We start from the raw sequence: 20,306 nt of genomic DNA, 5'->3' as shown, positions 1-20,306 counted from the left end.
ATTATTATTATTATTAATTACCTGAGATCAGGATGGAAGATAGAGCAATTTGATAGAGATTAACAAATAACAACATCATTTACTCCAGTAGTACAAAATTCTCTTTTAGAAAATTTTAGTGATTTAAGTGAATAACAGCGGGAGATAATCCATTAGGACATTGAAGCTATAAAAAATTTGATATCAAGGACGATGGGATATCTAAAGATGACCAACTGATGTTGAAGCATTGAGCGAAACAACCGTACTAAACTCCATGCTAGAAAGTAAGAAGTAATTGAAAGGAAATTTTTAAGTGATGAGTGAGTCATGTTTGCAAAATGTTCCAATGAATACTTGAATCCATTTGTGTCTATTAATTTATACTTTAATTCATGGGTTTTTTTTTCTAACTGGCAGAAGTATTAGTAATTACGTGAAAAGTTGAAAATGAAAATGATAACATATATCAAAAAATCAGATAGAAAAAAAATATGAGGGCTATTTTGGATTCCGCACCCAAAAATTAACCTGGAACAGTTAAAAATAGTGAGCTACGATGTCTTTTGGTCTGTGTTATGTTTGACTCAATGATAACTTACTCTTAAACGGAAGGTGTAATTTTCAGGGTAGTATAACAATATCTTGCAAAAGTCAGTGTGAAAAATATATTTGATAGTATAATAGCACAATCGATCGTATAATTGAGTATTTCACTTCATATAAAGTACTCTATCAAAGTTACTGGTAAAATCCCCGTGACTCTGGTGATTCTTTGCTAGCTCGCTGGAGATGGCGCCGTACACTGCATAATCTCTGCAGAACGTCACCATTTTCTGCAGTGGTGTATATGTCAGGGACTTGTAACTTGTCATACTGATGAAACACCGCTATCTCCTGAGAGAGGGTTCAACAACATTAAAAACTGTTACAGAACTCCTCGCCGAAACTCAAATATAACATAATATTGATTTCACAAAATTTCGGGACCACCTAGAAGTCTATTCCGCAAGCTCCTTCTACCCCTTTGACCTAAAATGAAATGCATAAAGTCGAATATGTTAGAGGTAAACAAAACAGATGGGGATGCTCGAAATGATATGCATACTTTTCCTAGCTTCAAGCCCCACGATGGAAGATATCCTTTTGAGATCTGTTCATGCTGGGATAGGTTGCGATAAGAATCTCTTTGGATATATGACATAAATTGAGCAAATTGACACAACGTTGTAAACAAGCTTCCAGCCATGGATAGGAGAGAAAAACATACGTAAACAATTAGACTGAACGTTCCATAGAATGGAAAAAATTGAGAAAAGCAATGATGTGAAGTAAGGAACATTTGAGGCCTTCGAACTCGAATTCATTAATTTTTTTGCAAGAGGAAGAGATATCGAATGAACCTCCGAGGCGATTAAACATAGGCGTACAACTTTGTTTCCGCGGTTTTTTTTCCGAAATTCGAGGCTTTATTGTAAAAAACTGGTTATACATTTATGATTCAAAGTATTGTCCATCGCTGGCTACTGTTTTCTCCCATCTTTCGGGCAGGGTATGAATCCCTCGCTGAAAAAACTGGTCATCTTTTGAAGCGATTCACGAATCGATCCAATTTTTTACTTCTTCATAAAACCAGAAGTGCTGGTCAGCCAGACCATGTGCCATTGATCCAAACAAGTTATAGTTCGAGGAAGCAACGTCTGGAGAATACGGCGGGAGGGGTAGGACTTTCGCAACATGGGGTCGAGCATTTTAATGCTGTAAAATCACTTTTCCATGTCTTTTGTTGTATTGCGTCCGTTTGTCTTTCGGCTCAAGCAAGCTGTTCACAAGCAAACAAACGCCCTTCAACATTTCTCGGCACTCAATTTTCTTGTTTCTGAATTATTCCCATGACGTTTAAGACGTTTTGAAATGGCTTGTTGCGTCACTCCCAATGATCCTGCCAATTCTTGTTGCGTTTGACATGAGTCTTGATCAAGTAAAACCTTCAATTCTCCATCTTCGAAATCCACCTTATCGAATATTTATTAATATTTGCTATAGATTGGGTGAACAAGTACCAAAACTCATAATCAATTTATTCATCATAATAATTTGGATTTTCCTGAGGATTACTAGATAATTGTTTGATTTTTTTTTCGGAATCAATAGCGTACACGACAAAGCTTGAAGATGCTAAAAATTGTAGTATCAAAGTTTCTTTCTATATTTTTCTAAACAACCAGTGGTCCACCAAAAACAAGTTATAGAGGAAGAAGCGGGTACTGTTCTAGTAAAAATACCATCCTGTATATTTGTATTCAAAATCACTATATCACACCATGAATATTTTGAATTGAAATATCTATGCCGAATTTAAGTTCATCTTGTGGAGGGAAGGTGCTTTGAGAAAAAAGTCAAACTTTAACACCCTTTATCTCGAAAACAAAGCATTTGCAGACCTACGTTAATGGGACTTTTTTTTCAAAATTATCCGAAAAATCTGACATTTTCGTTTTTACATCCAATTTTAGGAACGCCCGTATAGAATCATGGAAGCAGACGATTCTTTCTTCGAATTGAGTTATTTAAGATTTAATCGATTTTTTTATTGATATTCGCAAATATTTTAAAAATTAATGCTTTGTCTTCTTGTCATTTACTTTGTACTAAACGTAAGTTCTATCTTTTTTGCGTTTTGGGCCCGAAATTCGTTATCGTTGTGGAAAAACCATCAGTTTTCTTACAGCACTTCCATGGTTTTGTTTAATAACTAGAAATTTTCATCAAAGCTGTCAACGAAAATTTGTATTAAATATTTTCATCCATTTTAACGAGTTTTAAGTAGCGCTAACCCAGCGATAAGAATTTTTCGATTATTCCTTAGAGCAATTCAAATGATCAATTTTTACTTCCTCAACAAAATGAATAAACATTATTTCAACGTACCAAATTTCCCATTTTCGACCTTCAAAACAAAACGTATCCAAACAACACTATCACAGCACTTAAACACGTCTACCAACACAAAAAACTCGCGAAAAAAAACTCCCAAATCCGCGTATAAAACAGCCGCTAAACTCGGCTTTAGCAACTGATCTCCGCATAGCGCCCCCAAAACTGAACCATCTAACCCCAGAATCGCGTGTTTCGCTTCTTCGGAAAAGACCAACGGCGCCAATAATGCCGCCCCATTTTTCAGGAGCGGTGGCGTCTGACGCCCACACAATTGGCGGGGACGTAGACGAATTAAACGTTAAAGCGACGTCCATTACTCCATTGCATCAATGACGAGAGCGGGACTAATGGAATGGTCATTATTATAGATTATTTAATATCGAAAGAGAATTCATAAAATATTTTATTCATGCGACGCAATATGTTCTATGGATTATGAATAATTTAATTAAATTTTTCTTCCGTGATCGGTGAGATATTCAATGATTTGAAACTACAGAGTACAGTTATGTATTTTTCTATTTTGTATGAAAATATACCAACTGACAAAGAATCTGCAACACCCAAAAGCAGATGTATAATTTTAATTTCTTTGGTAAAACATAGATAGTATAGCAAGGAGTAGATGATTGAAATTTGGAGAGAAAAACGAACGGTTTAAAATATCTTTTAATAAATTCTTTTATCTACGGCAATTATTTATACACTCCCCAAAAAGTCTGGGCATTGATGCAATAAGATGGTCTATTTCTTCTTGAAGGATACTATCCCAAGCTACCTGTACTTCATGTCTCAGAGCCGCCAAAGTCCGTGTGGACTGGGTTAAATTTTCAAGCCTTCTGCCTATGATGTCTCAAACATACTCTATGAGCGAAAGATCGGGAGATCTGGGCGACCATGGCAAAAAATTCACATGAATCGTTTCGAAAAAGTTTAAACTAACTCTGGCAACATGAGGTCGGGCATTATCTTGCTGAAATATTGGATAGCACCCCCTACCATAACGCCTAATGTCCGGTGTACATAACGCTCCACATCAAACTGAGGTTCACTTCTTTCTCCCCGACGTCGTCTAACACTTCTTCGGCAATCATGTGCACCCAAAGAGAATCGAGATTCATCAGAAAAGACGAACTGATGCCATTACTCATTCCAATGTTGACGCTCTCTGCACCACTGTAATCGTTGCCGGCGATGCTCAACCGTCAGGGATAACACAAGATTGGGTCGATAATGCTGTAGTCCAAAAGACCTTATCCGGCGGTAAAGCGTTCGAAAAGTTACAGGATGGCCTTGTTCTCCTAACCACTCATCAGCCAAAGATCGAGTTGTCGCAAATCGATCTCTATTGGCAATAAGTCTTAGACGCTGATCTTGAACTTCACTTTGTGCCTCTTCGACGTCCGGTGCCTACTCTTCTTTGATTTGAAGCGTTATCAAACTTCGCTAGACAACATCTCATAACAGTAGTTGGATTTCTATTCGTACGGTTAGTGATTTCTCGAAATGACAACCTTGCCTCCCGTAGACCATTGGTTTGTCCTCTGTCAAATTCACTTAGCTGGCGATGGATTCCACCTTTCATTTCATGGAATTTTTCATGACCAATTCACAGCCAGGCCAGGAAACTTTTCTGACAAAATTGCTATCGTTTAATTGCCTTTGTAGCACGTAGCATCGTCTTGTTGCAAATAAACCTTGTCCACATCAATATCATTAATTTCAGCTCGGTAGCACAATCCATTCACTTTACAGTTGCAATAGTCTCATTTTTGAATAAGTGAGGTCCAATCACACCACAAGCCCAAAAACCGCACCAAATAGTGACTTGTTACACACATTTATAGTAAAGGCGTAGTTTTTACTAGTCAAATGTCAAAAGATCACAGCTTCACAAGTAACAGCTGCCCAGATAGCAGGAAATTCAAAATGCAATGTCATCTATTTCATCATCTGATACTTATGGCAAAATTCTTTGAATATCTTTCCATAATTTGTTGAGATTTTTGAGGCATTAGTTCACCACTATTTTTCTAGCAGCTTATTCAATAGATTCACCAAACCTGTTATTAAAAATGTAAAACAGTTATTAAATAACAGTTATTGAATATATGAGATCTGAATAATCTGATGTTCAATTTGAAATAAATTTCCATCAATTAAAGACCGGGCCAATGCAATATTTTATTCTTTTGAGGTATAATTTAGTATGAGCAATGTTTTCCAAAAGTTATCATCATGCCTATAATATGCATTTGTTATGACTGAAGACAGACTGCCGGAGAAACCAGGGCAGGGGGTTATGTCTGGAATAATAAAGTCGGGGGAGGTTCTTTTGGGGTGTGTTGCTTGATATATCGGAAATCTTGGCGGAGGTCTGGCGAATTTTCCTGCTGCCGCTGCCAAAACTTAGCTAACCGAATTCTGAATGAAATATATCCACATTTAGGTGTAATGGCTTCTTGATTCAATGTTTGTTACGGAGTTTATTGTGGAAGTTCTTGAGCGAGGGAGCTACTTTGAGAGGATTAGGACGGCTAGTTGCAGTCAGTGATTTCAATGAATAATAAACATATATTATTAAATTTATTTTGGCAATGGGATGACGTTTCGTTTGGTGAATCCAGGTTTCCAACTGTACCCACTTTGAAAACGCAAACGTTTGTGGAGTCAATCCTTTGATATGTTGCCGATGTACTTATTCTTTTCAATACCAATATTGAAGAATATTGATGAGTGACACATGTCGCACAACGCTCGTCTAAGTTTTCAATACCTCTTCTGTAGAAAAAATTCGTCTTTGATTTTGCAATAGGCTTCAACTTCTGCAATCACTTCTTCATTAGAGCCAAAATCTTTCACTGGAGCATTATATTAAGGTCTGCGAAAACTCAGAAGTGACTCGAGGCCAGATATGGAGAGTAAGGTGGGTGGTCAAGCAGATGTAGGCGCAATTCGTTCAGTTTGACTTTGGTGTCATCGATTTGTGACAATGATTATTGTCTTGGTGAAAGACAATTTGCATTTGGGGACGTTTTTCCTTAATTTCTGGATTCAGTCGATACGATAACGTTATGTAATATTCTTTGTTCATCAAGCTTAAACGATAAAGTAATAAGTGTCATGATTTGGTAACTTTCAACGAAACGTTGGGGAAGAAGTCAGAGTACTTTCGCACAGGGCAGCATAGATTGGGGGATGTCAAAAAGTTATCATCTGGAGGAACAAGACCATGAACCACAAAATAAAAAACTTGTATAATACAAATCATGTGTGGGATAATTGCTCACATATGCCGCAGAAACGAGAGCAGAAAAGGCAACAACAAAGAGAATGGCAAAAAACAGAAATGAAAAATTTAAGATCAATCAAAGGAGTGACACTGATAGACCATATCAGAGATAAGGTAAGAACTGGGAGTACAGGATATCGTAAGATGGGTTTGAGGTTTTAGAGGGATCATGTGGAGAGGAAGCCAGAGGAAAGACTGACCAAATGGGCGGAAACACAAAAACCCAATACACGCAGACCATTGGGCCCTCCACCAAAGCGGTGGAAAGAAGGTTAGAACTCTGTATCACAGGAGGCGAATTCATAACGGGCAGAAGGCAGAACAAACTGGACGTAGTACATTTGGAAAGGGAAAGAAGAAGAATCTTAAGCGGTTCTGAACAGTGTTTGGAATTGTTGCTTCTGTTAAGCGGTGAAAAAATATGACACCTGTTTCGAACAAAGATTTCTTCAACTCCACCGTTATTTCATGCATATTCAATTTATGATCACTCTCGATCATTTCGTAGACTTTTTTGATGTTTTCTGAAACAACTCCCGACTTCGAGCAACCAGAGTGTTCAGCATCGTCGGTAGTTCTTCGACCTCGTTAAAATCACCATACCACCTTTCAACTGTTGTTGTCGATGAAGCAAAGTCTGAATAACAGTTATCGAGCTTAATTAATATTTTCTCCCCCAGATAAAAAAAGTTAAAGATATTCCATCAATAAAGGAAACTTGTTTTTATTCAAAAACAAATATAGTATCACTTAACCTCAAATATTTCGGTGCAGACTTATCTCTATGTTCTGAAATTTTGACACCTTTTGAAGCTTGGTACTTGGTGGTAAAAAATGGTATGGTACTGGTATGGTTCTCAGGTTATAATCATCATAGTCCATATTTTACGGAGGGTTTATTTCCATCGGCCCTCAAATCAGCTGTAATCAAACCTCTATATAAAAAAGGAGATTCAAATGATATTCACAACTATCGTCCTATCAGCTTGTTGACTGCATTTTCAAAAATTTTCGAAAAAATCTTAGTGAACCGGTTATTGAACTTCTTTCATAAATTCGGGATATTTTCGACAAATCAACATGGTTACTTGCGCGGTAAAGGCACCACCACGGCTCTCTATGAACTAACATCGGGTATTATTGAGGCAATTGAACAAGGTGAGATGCCCATCGGACTTTTTATAGATCTCTCTAAGGCTTTCGATTGTGTAAATCACCAGAGACTTCTGAATAAATTGGAATTTTATGGTGTTCGTGACAACCAACTTGATCTGTTGCGTAGTTACCTAACTAATAGAACGCAAAGAGTTTCTGTTGGCACGGGCGACAAAGTTCACATGTCCAAAGAAGAAGTGGTTTATGTAGGTGTACCGCAAGGGAGTGTTTTGGGACCCCTTCTTTTTCTTCTTTATATTAATGATCTGCCTTCATCTATACGATCAATTATCAATATACTTTTATTTGTTGACGATGCAAATGCACTCATTAAAACTAAAGACCTCAAAACCTGCATCGAACAGACGAAAACAGCTTTTGATCTAATGAATATTTGGTGTAGTCAGAACGGACTCCATCTAAATGTTGATAAAACTGAATGCGTCATGTTCAGGACTAATTGATCTAAAGAGAATTTCCGGAAAACAATAATGTTCAACAATACCGCAGTAGAAATATCACAAACCACTAAATTTTTGGGAGTTTATGTGGACAATCAATTGAATTGGTGCGAACATATTCATCATCTATGCAAAAGACTCAATCGGGCTATTTATATAATAAGGGTGTTATCTCGACGGGTAGATAAGCAACTTTTAAGAGCCATTCATTTTGCGAATTTTGATTCTATACTCAGGTACGGAATCGTGATTTGGGGTGGTGGTTCCGATTGTAGTAAACTGTTTGTACTTCAAAAGTCTGCTTTAAGATCTATGATTGGTCTAAAATATAGAGAATCATGCAGAGGGCACTTCAGACAAAATAGAATTCTCACTTTCTTTGGGATGTTTGTTTTAGAGTGCGTTCTTTTTGTGAAAACAAGTCCCCATTATTTCGAGGATCTCAAAAATATTAACAACACAAGACGTACCATTCCCTTTCACTTTCCGATACATAAAATGTCATTAACTGAAAAAGGTACCAAGTATATGTGTGTTAAATTTTATAATAATCTACCCAAAAATGTACTAGACATAGTTGATATTAGTAAATTCAAGAAAAATCTCACAGACTTGATTATCAATGTGGAACCTTATTCTATTTCGGAATTTTTGAATAATTGTGGTGTAGATTCTAGGATATAGTTTGATTTTTTTCTGTTATTGACGGTTTTCCATTTCTTTGTATTTTGTGTATAGGGTTCAGGAAATAAAGCTATTGTTATTGTTATTGTTATTATTCTGCTTCAATTTTGTGTTGACTCTTTTAATAAACCATTTTGCATCTCATAGATAAGCTTGGACTGTTCAAGCATTTCAGGCCATTATCCATTATTGGATACTCCCTACAATGTTTTACTAGCTGTATACTGATCAATTGCAAAAATAGTTTTTATTGCCTTGTTCTGCAATCTTTATAATTTAGTCATCACATTTGTCGGAGCATTTCCAAAATATGTTTTCAGTGTATATATTTTTCAACCCGGAGTTGAGTCAAAAACCTATTAGGAAAAATGGAGAAAGCATTAACATAAAGTCATCAAAACAATTGAGCCCTTAGTGATCATAAGTAGTTACATACAATTGCGTTATCTATGGGCGTATGAATGAATCAGCGCCCAGAAGCTCCTGAAATTACGTCAGTGCCTTCTTCATTTTTTCGCAATAAGTGAAACAACAGAACATAAAAATCCTTTTTCAAGTCTTTATTTCCGAATGAATAGAAAATTCCATGGAAAGCAGTGACGGCTCGTCAGGGTCGGCCGGGCCGACCCAAAAATTATCGGGAAATAGAAAATAATTCTAGATATTCAATTCATTCAAACTCAATCGGAGTTATCGATTTCGATATCCAAATTCCCTCGGTAATGAATATTTCCACTCAGAACAGGAAAATATAACTTATACCGGCCAATTTTTCCTTTCGGACCCACCTAATATTCGATTTCCAAAGCATCCAGCGTTGTTATTCCCTTTCATAAATTGTAACAAACCACAATCGTAAATGGTTACTTTTCGTAACATCACCCCAAACAGGTTATTCCAGAATTGTACGTAACACCGTCACATTAGGTCTGAAATGTAACACAAATATTACAATTGCAACTCCTGGAATATCACTGAAAGCATCTCATCACATTAGGTCGGCCAAGAGCCGATGGCCGAACCAGCGCTACGTAAAGGAAAATATACTACGACATACGCCCAGAATACGACCACTCAGTAGAACGGCACAACAACTCGATGTAAGGTCGCTTCCCAATACACAGGGTCGGCAGGCCGGCCTACCCTGGTAATCCTATTGCAGAGCGTCAAGCAGCAACTTTTCACAGTTTATTTTAAATATTTGATAATTAGATGAAAGGTTAATTATGAGACATTATGTTATTTTCCGGAAATACCTTTCAAATCTTTGATCGATTATTACAAAAACTTTTTCGATAAGGATGAACTCAAACGTGAATTACAAATTTTGTACTCGGACAATGCTATCTTCGGCAATTCAAATACGCTGAATGGTATTACGGAATTCATTTTCTCAAATAATATTGTTTTCGATGTTCCTGAATTATATAAGTTATTTTAATAATAATATTAATAATACCTCTTTATTTAGTGAAAAACACTAGTTAAAAAAGAAAAAAGAAATAAAAATAATTCAAATCAGTAATATATATGTGTGTGGCCGACCCACATCTCGAGGGCACGAGCCGTCACTGATGGAAAGATAAAATAAAAACATTCGTACAATATTATCCTCAGACGTCTTACATTATGCGACATTGATTTACATTACCGCAATCCTGAATATTTCACAGCAAGATTCACGAATCAAATGCAGACATTTGGCTCAACATCCCTACACCAAATTATTCCTCATTTCAACCAATATCGCAACGCAATTTCGTCAAGCCATCTCCTATCTCCCCGACATGCGCGCCCATGTATGATTGATGGCGAATTCAATATACATTTCGGGACTTACACAACATACCCCGCTGCTGATTCAATTCACTTCCCTACACCACAGTTATCCCATCGATTTTCCATTCCAAACCTCAAGATTATTAGAATTCAGCCCACCAGGGCTGAACCGCCGCTGTATCTACAATCCTACATGTGTTTTCTACATCAGTTCTCTGTCACGTGTTACCCCCAACAGATTGTAGGGTGCTTCGCTATATGTTCTGCAAGAAATTTCTATTTCTCGACACCCCGCTGTCTTCTATTTGTCTTCAGTGTTCTATATTTATTCCAGTTCTGATATTTGTCAGTTTATATTGGATTTCTCAGTGGCGTTTATGGATGTTGAAGACAGGGGGTGTGGGAGGATATGGAGTTTTATAGAATTTGCGATGCGGTGGAGTTTTACGAATTTACTGGGATGATATTATTTTATTGATGTCGAGAATTTGCTGTTTTGTATCTCCAGTATAATATATTACAAAGGCAGTGTTTTCAAGTGATGCAAACCTTGGCTAAGAACAAATATCAATTATGCTTAGAATGACTACCCCAACGTTTTCGAGTAATCAATATCAAGAATTGGATATAAAAAAAGTGAAGCACTGCCTTGAAGTAAGGAGCCTTTCAGCATTCGTTTATTTATGTGTCAATTGTACTCTTGGAAGCCACATATACCTATTACATGTCTAAAAGAACTCGGCTAACAAGCGTGACATCTTTTTTCTTAATTTGAAATCAGTATACCTACTTATATGTAGAAAGAATCAAAACCAAAACTGATCTAGGCAAATCCAAAATATTCGACTTCGTGTGATGATAAAATATTGCTTTTTGAAGGAAAAAATCCAGTTGCAGCAAAATCTTGGCTTGATGAATAGTCTCCGGGGTTTGCACCAGGAAAATCAACCATCATTGATTGGTATGCTAAGTTTAAACGTGGTGAAATGAGCACCGAAGACGGTGAACGCAGTGGACGCCCAAAAGAGGCTATCACCCACGCAACAAATAAAAAAGTTAACAAAATAATTTTGAATGATCGTAAAGTGAAGTTGATGGAGATAGCAGACATTGTAAAGATATCATCTGAACGTGTACATCATATCATTCACGAATATTTGTACATGAGAAACTGCAAAATTGGAGCCGCGCGAGCTCACAATCGATCAAAAGCAACAACGTATTAATGAGGAGTGTTTGAAGCTCTTTAAGTGTAATAAATCTGAATTTTTGGGCCATTACGTGACAATGGATGAAACATGGCTCCATCATTTATCTCCGGAGTCAAATCGGCAGTTAGCTGAATGGACTGCACACGATAAACCAAATCCAAAGCGAGGAAAAACATAACAGTCAGCTGGCAAGGTTATGGCAATAGTATTCTGGGATGCGCAAAGTATAATATTCATTGATTACCTCCAAAAGGGTGAGACCGTCAACAGCGATTATTATATAGCGTTATTGGATCGTTTTAAGGATGAAATCGTTAAAAAACGGCCACATTCGAAGAAAAAAAAGTGCTCTTTTATCAAGACTATGCACCGTGTCTCAAATCAATGAAAACAATGTTAAAATTGGATGCATTGGGCTTCATCTCGTATTCCCCAGCGACTTTTTCCTGTTCTCAGACTTTAAAAAATGCTCGCTGGAAAGAAATGTTGAATAATAAAATCAAATTTCGCCAAATAAAAGTGTTTCACTATGGTAGACCGGGGACTTTTCAATTTGCCTGTTATACGTGTCATATAGCAGTATCATCGGAACCGGAACAAACCTTGATTCAGCTTGAAAAGAATCAATCTTCAGTATTTAGTCTACAAGGAGGACTATGACGCCCTCTATCAACAACAATGTAAACGTTAATGATCATTCTAAAAAGGTAATTGTTCTCAATATAACAGAAGTTACATTTACTCGTTTCTCATTTACTCCCTCCGGGATTAACGTCTATATTTAACCCCGCTACTGAATGACAGAAGTTGTCACTTCAGTCCCGGATGTGCGGAACAGATAATAAATGAAAAATAACGTAACACAAATCTATTCATTTCATAAAATTCAAAACATTTCTGTTTTGAAACGTAACTACAAAAATCACACAAACACAGACAATCGAATTGAATTGAACTGAATTAACTCTATTTCAGTTAACGGATTCCACTTCTGGTGTGCTCGAAGCTGATAGGGAGTTTAGTCCGTTGTGTTAATTTTTTTAATTCAATGAATGCATTTGAGCGATGAGAACTTCCAGACACGCGTGGAATGGCTCTGACCAATTTGGTGTCGTTTCACTGATTACCATCGGCCCTTTTCGCTCGCTAACTAGATTATACTTCAGCAGAAAAGCCAAATATCACAATTTATGCGTTTGTTTGATATGGAAAATGATTTGATTAGGTCTTCGCGAATGTTTTGAACCGGGGGTTGAACAGTTATTATGAAAATTCAATAATTAAATATTGTAATGTGGAATTTGCACAATGTGGTCGTTATTGACGTTTAGAAAGGAATATGCAATAGGTAAATATACTAACTGATAAAGAAACTGCAACAACCAGAAGGAGCTGTTTAAATTATAATTTATTCTTGGTAAAAAACAGATAGTATAGCAAGTAGTGAATGGTTGAAATTTGAAGAAAAAAACGAAGGGTTTCCAATTTTTTTTAATTAATTTGTTAATATTGTGTTTGTCCACCACGATTATCTATACACTCTCCAACACATCTCGGCATTGATGCTATAAGATGGTCTATTTCTTCTTGAGGGATACTATCCCAAGCTGCCTCAGTCTTCATGTCTCAAAGTCGCCAAAGTCTGTGGGTGCTGGGGTGAATTTCCAAGCCTTCTACCCATGATGTCCCAAACATCCTCTATGGGTGAAAGATCAGGGGATCTGGGCGGCCATGGCAAAAGATTCCCATGGGTCGCTTCGGAAAAGTTTAAACTAACTCTGGCAACATGAGGTCGGGCGTTATCTTGCTGAAATATCGGATTCTCGCGCCGGTTAAGGAAAGGGAGAATATATGACTCCACTATTTCTTGAGGTAAAGCTGCGCTGTCATGTTACCTCGAATAAAGACTAAAGGTGACCTACTTGCATATGCACACCAACTAAACATTGACTTTGGATTTCCTCGAACAGCTGGTTTTTTGTTAAATTTGAAAAACTTGCAAAATACGACTACAATATTCCTGTGAAAAAAATTTTCTACAAGGAAAAACCTTCACGATTATTTTCTCCAAATTCAATCATTGACTCCATGCTCTATACTATCTATGTTCTACTAGAAAATTTAAAATTTAAACAGCTCCTTCTGGGTGTTGCAGTTTCTTGGTCAGTTAGTACATATCTAGTTGAATATTGGAGGTTTCTTACAGTTCCCCACGAAGTAACTTTATATTTTTAAATGACTGAAATATCTGTTCAAATAGGAAGAAATATCAAACCATTGTGTCGAATATACACTGTTTTCCCTTCCAGAGCAACATGATGAAACGAACAATAATGAATGAGAGATGGAGAAGACGTCCAAATTACGGAAGATGATCATTAACCTGTTTGCTCGACAGCCGATTCCTTTTGAAACCAGGGTATCTTCTGTTTGACGTGAGTTTTTCGCTTCTCATTCCCCATTCTTCTATATAGGGTAATCTCCAGGAGGTAATATTCCAACTCCAGTTCAATTCAAAAGCAAACAGAAAGGCGAGACGACGAAATCGATCGAAAGCTTGTTTGTTTGAATAAAGCCCCTAAACGACGTTGGAACATTATCAAGCTTTCCTTTTTCGGTTGGCCATAAAGTGATACCGTGGTATTTACAGAAAAATGAAACTTTCACGTTTTCACGGCCAGATAGTTATAAATTCGGTTATTTTTCGAGTTATAAGTTTCCCGACGCTGGGGCCGTTGTTGAGGCGAGTCACGTAGTCGGAGCCCGCATAGGCGATATAATTTCGACGGGGTCGGTTCGGCGTTCAGTGACGGATTAGCCTTCGAAATCTCGGGTATAAGACACATCAATTTAAGCCTTGCGATTTTGGTGGTAGGGTCTTGGTTACGTTTAGAGTTTAGGCTGTGTAGCAATTTATTTGCAATTGCGTATTGAGAAATAATAACAGTGGATATCTACTGCTTTTGGGAGTTGATATCATATTATACATATCGTATTTGAGAATATTGTCTTCATGTTAATTTGATTCTATTGTTTTTTATTTTACAAGCCGAGATCAACCCTCTTCTTTAGTGGAATAGCTAAGGATGATGAACGGCACATTTTGTGACCAAATAATTGCTCGTTAGTGCATATTTAGATACACTTCTGAAGTAGAAGATTTTTTTAACGATCCAGCCGTCTGATTTGGTTACAGTATTTTTGGTAAGTAGTGTGAGCCTTGGTTTCTGGATCCTAGATAAAATGCGTCAGTGAATAGTTTTGTTAGTCGTGCTCAAAAGCTATTCTTCTTATTGACTTCTTATCATTGCTTTCCTCGTTTTTTTTTCGATATTCTTTTCGAATTTTTTATGATTTTGGTTATTGATACGAACCGAACCTGCAAATTTAATTTTTTTTTTTGGTTTTCTGCTTGAAAGTAATGTTGTATACGGTCGGACGGCCAGACAGAATCGAATATGAAGACGGATGTGTCATTATTGAGTCAAACCTAATCGTTTGATACCATTCCAAGTTCGTAAATTACCGATATTCTGATAAAATGATAGCAATCAAAAATTAAAACCGAAAATAAGAAAAAATTTCAAAATATTTATTCAAATAATTACTACGATACTTAAAAATAAACGCGTTGTCTTTGGTACTGATATATCAGAAATATCACTGTTATTTAAATGTCTCTTTTGACTTTTCTGTGATGATATGGAACTCAATTCGTGGTAATCAAGAAAAACAATTAAAAGGATAGAGCAGAACATGTTAAAAGCATCACAAACGTTAAAAACTTCTGATCTTGTTGGTATCATCAGGGTGTGGTGCCAAAAAGAATGTTTGTGTCTAGTCGAAATTGTCGTCACAATATAAATGTAACTGCATTAGTGTAACAATGGTCTTTCGTGGTACTTGTGCATACAACTTTCTCATTCATAGGGTTCTCAGAAAGATACAATAAAGAATATCTTTCCTCTACCCTAATCAGTGTGCAGGCTTCATGAGACTATTGCGCAGGCATACAACTTAGAGAATAAGAAAAGGAAGAAGAAATTCACGGTGTACAATATGATTTTATGTTTGCAACCCAGGTATAAAACTGGGAAAAGGAGAGTTCGGTGGAGTAAGTTACGAGGTGATGACCAGTTGAGTGGTAGAGAGCGATACCCCAAAAGGGAATATACTTCATTTTGTATTGTTGTCAGTTGTAACTATTTTTTGTTTGTTGAATCTATTGAATCCATATTCAACAGATATAACAATGTGTCGAATATCATCCTCTCAATAAGAATAGCTGTGTCAGTACTCGGACTAGAAGCTAGAGCAGTGATATATTACTTCGATGTATGCATCATATTTCGTGAATTATATACTCTTTATTATTCCTGTATATATCTTTTTTCAATATGGAGCAAAGCTATCAGAGTCATCGACAAAAGCTTCCGAGGAGAAAAAAACGAAATACGAACGTCTAAAGCTGCAAACCGAACACAATCTTCGAAGGTGTGGGTAGCCTCAAAGCCATCAATCATAGCATGTGGGTCCGGTAATCCATAAAACATCCCAGTTCGGCCCTAATTGCTTCCATATTTCGGAGAGGATCCCCGCAAAAAACGGCGGCTATTTCCCAAACCGATACAACTTGTAAGCCGTCAGATAACGACCCTAAGAAGCCGAGCAATTAGATTCATTAACCCAGATCACAAGGCGACTTCACCTCCCTCCACGCCTCCAAATCTCCCTCCCTAATGCCTTCCGAAAGTGGAATTGCCCAAATTGTCGCACGTACGCAATTCACTACCCTTCAGTCTGAGAAACTGCTCCCGATAAAAATTAATTTCGTTCAGTTGGCAATCCTGCACCGGACCGAGTTTCTTAATGTATTGATAACGGGGCTCCTAATTGCCGCCAAGAACGGATATGGCTTTACTTTGGGTCGATAGAATGCGATACTGTTACTTTCGCGACGTCCCGAATTGAGAAATTCTGGGATGTTTATGTCCTGTGCATGCACGACGACGTTTAGCACACCTTTTCTGCTCGTTTGTCTGTAACGACGATGACGTGGCTTTCAAGACGAATATTTATAATAATAATATTAATCAATCATTTGCTATACATGGATGACTTGAAATTAATAACAGGCAACAAAAACCTCTTGATAATTGTGGTTAAATTTTTCGAGGGATGTAGGAATGACATTCGAATTGGACAAGAGTCGTACTATCAGCGTAGTGCGTGGAAGAATTTGAGATGAATCGATTGGTCTTTCCAATGGACAGGAGATAGAAGCAATGAAATCGGACGATCTTCACAAATACCAAGGAATGAAACAAAACCGACGAATCTCTATCAAAAAATGTAGGGAGACTTAACAATTTAGATCATTAGAAGAACCAACAAAATTTTAAAAACATACCTAAACAGCAGGAATAGGACAAGAGCCATCAATACATATGCATGTTCAATCCTGTTATACCAAAGTCTTTCGATATAATTCCATGGAGTAAAACAGATATAGAAAACCTGCAACGCGAAATGAAAACCCTGATGAAAAAAACACACAAGCACCATCCTAAAAATAGCATTGAGAGGATGACATTGTCGAGCAATAAAGGAGACCGAGGTCTGCTAGATATCATGGAACTTGCTCGTAGGCAAATAGAATGCCTACGAACATACTTAAAAAACAAAGCAGACACGTCAGAGGTCTACAAAATACTGTGTGAAGCAGATGAATCAACACCATTACAACTGTACAGGGAGCAATTGTCATACAACCACCAGACAATCCAAGAAAAACTACAAAGATGGAGAGAGTAGCCCCTAAATGGACGACATTTCAACGAGGTAAACTAGGATCATGTCGACATTGAAGCGTTGAATTTTTGGCTAACATCAGGGACTGTATTCTCGACAAGTGATCTTTCAAAACGTATACGTTCATTCAGTGTTCAGAGCACTGTAAGTACGTATACGTTTTGAAAGATCACTTGTCGAGAATACAGTCCCAAGTGCGATGTATCCAGAAACGGAAGGATTTCTTTTAGCCATCCAAGATCAAGTGATCTCAACGAGAAGTTCGTCATCATAAAGGATAGAACTATTACTGACAATCGATGCCGATATGGATGTCCAACGAATGAGACAATCCAACATATTATGGGAGGATGTCGAATGTTTGCAGGAAATGAATAAAAAGAAAGACAAGATACAATAGAAAAGATATTACACCAAGAATTGGCAGCCATATTCGAATTAATTCATTTTGAGAAAGTGCCATACCACAAGTAGCAACCGAAGATAATCCTGGAAAACGAACGCTATAAACTGTACTGGGATCGTTTTGACTGATAAAATAGTTCCTCACAACAGACTAGATTAGAAATACTACTAGTCGATAAGTATCCAAAGACAGAAATACTCATTTACGTAGCAATACCAAATAACAACAACATGCGTCAAAAGGGGACCTCGAATTGCAGATGAAGCTGCAGTGGGGATTGATATCAACGAGAACTATTCCAATTATCATCTCAAGAGAAATATCAAGCAACTAGGACCATAAAAATGGTGTGAGTTTTCAAACTAACACATAAATGAATGCTTCAATTCAATATAGTGGTGCTTGTTCTGATTCAAATTCTCAAGGGGGAAGTGGTCTTAAAGTTCGGACAATCGATGAAAGGGTATGTTGCCAAGTTGTCTTTGCTGGAGCTTATAATTAGCGAAGTACCAGCTGCCATCATGATTTATGAGAGGTATAGATTACGGAATTTACTGTTGCCATGTTATTATTTATGCACTATCCCAATCCTGAAATGATTTACCTGCTACGAACATACCCGAACGATATGGGTATTCCCAATCAGAATGATCTTCTGGTATTGTTTTAGATTAGAGAGGGACTACTTTCAAAAAATATTTTGTAAATTTTCAAATGTGTTCTTCTAAAATAATAAATAAGTTGGGATGATATGTTGCTAAATGTGATGAACGTTGCTCTATGGAAGCGTTTGATTTTTTGATTAATTATTTTATCCACCAATTATTATGATGCTTTTAGGGTTTCTAGTTCATTAATAATTGTGGAGAACATAATATTAAAGCAAATGGAGCAATTCTTTAGTTCGTAATATGAAGGTTTGTTATTCCCTGCCAGGTATTTTTTTGCTTCATTGATACTGATTCATGAAGAAACAGGACCCATGTCTAACAAGCTGCCACTTGCATTCTGCGCATGATTCTGTATAATTTGAGAAGACTGAAAATGATCAGTTATCAACACACCATCACAATAATACCAACTCATTAGTTCTACAAGCTGCGTCAACTATGATTAATATAGAAATCATATAGTATCATAAAAGCGCTGTATGCAAGAGAATTGTTGATTTGTTTCACCATCGACATATTTGATGATATTGTAGAGACTCTGCATGCCTTAGAGGTGGCATTGCTGGCTTCGCGTTACTCTCTAGCGAGGCATCGATGGGTTCATAAAGAGTCCCCAAATTTGTGCAGAGTCACCTCTCCACGATGGTGTGAAAGGGTGTATATTGGGTAGAGACCAACTGATGAGTCTACCAGCAATCTCGGGATGAAAAACCATAATTCCTAGGGAGAGAGAGGGAGGGAGCACCTTCCTCATTTGGCTCGAGAAAGCCTCGTCAAATTATTATAAAACTGAAAATACAACTCGAAAAATATGCAAGTAGAAATAATCGAAAGCCTTCACATATTATAAATCGCATAAGATTCTGGTTATTTTCATTTCTACTGATGTGCTAAGAACAATTATTCTAAATTTGAGATCTGAAAAACTATTTCCGTATCTTTTGCAGCAATACCTCGAATAACCCCTAAGGTCAAAACCGAACAAGTGAGAACAAAACTCAATAGAATGTTGTACTAAAAAGTAAACAGGCAAGGTCTGCCAAAGTTCATGTTCAAAGAAGCTGTAATCAGATTACCACAGTGGGTTTAGCGGTTAACTTTCTGACGCTTCCAAACTTATTATTTGAGGGCGTAACGGCAGCCACATGTCTGTGATTCAATTAACGGAGGTGGATCCCAAAATTTAGTTAGTCACGTCTTCATCGCTTTCCGTTTTCCTTCGTATAGAGATGGCTGTTTGTTTTATTCTCGTAGATGAAGTGGAGAGTACAACTTCATGGAATGGAATAACATCCTTTCTGGTCTTCTCAATGGAAGAACAACAGTACAGGTATTTTGGGAAGGAGTAAATTTAATTTAGTGCAATATGTTCAGGTGAAATAATTGGTGCTCTAAATGGAAATTCGGCTGAAGGTTTTGTTTTGTTATTATGGTGCGGCAGCTAACTTTGATGATTTGTATTTGGTGCCAAGTGTTGAGGGGATGTCATTGAAGGAAGGGGTTTGTTCTCATTTGGAAGAGGTGGTCTTAAAGTTTCGTTTTTTTACTTCATTAGTAACCGTGATGCAGTGGATCTTCGAACAGTATACGTTATGTTTATTCTCATAATTGAACTGTCTGAAATTAAATCCTGAACGATCAACATATCCACGTTGGAGAGATATTGATTTCGTGTTGCAATTATCCAATTTAAGGCAAATATTCACTGATCTTTTCGATAACTTGTTGTCAACGAGAATCCAACTACATAGTGCCCCTCTTCTAGGAGCCCTTATTCATTTTGGCAACAAACTCATACAACCAATTTTCACAGGCCTCTGTTGAGGCCAAATTTGTACCCTTAAGCACGTTGGACATAGACAGAAATAGGTTGTAGTCACTTGGTGCCGGGTCTGACCTATAAGACAGATGCATAAA

General features: G+C 37.1%; 1 protein-coding gene across 2 annotated transcripts in view; it reads right to left on the bottom strand.

Moving 5' to 3' along the window:
• LOC123677594 (general transcriptional corepressor trfA) overlaps window positions 1-20,306 on the bottom strand; it is a 115,111-nt gene that overhangs the window by 48,050 nt on the left and 46,755 nt on the right. The window contains exon 1 of one of the 2 annotated variants that reach the window (XM_045614215.1): window positions 2,911-2,937. The exons of the other annotated variant lie outside the window; for it this stretch is intronic. Within the exon in view, the coding sequence (XP_045470171.1) occupies window positions 2,911-2,922 (12 nt within the window). The 5' untranslated portion in view covers window positions 2,923-2,937. Of the gene's footprint in view, window positions 1-2,910; window positions 2,938-20,306 lie in introns of those variants that run through there. 2 annotated transcript variants of the gene reach the window in all.

The sequence above is a fragment of the Harmonia axyridis genome, chromosome 4 (genome assembly GCF_914767665.1).
Source record: "Harmonia axyridis chromosome 4, icHarAxyr1.1, whole genome shotgun sequence".
Lineage (NCBI taxonomy): Eukaryota > Metazoa > Arthropoda > Insecta > Coleoptera > Coccinellidae > Harmonia > Harmonia axyridis.
Note: the sequence above shows the minus strand (reverse complement) of the source record. Positions and strands in the feature narration are given on the sequence as shown.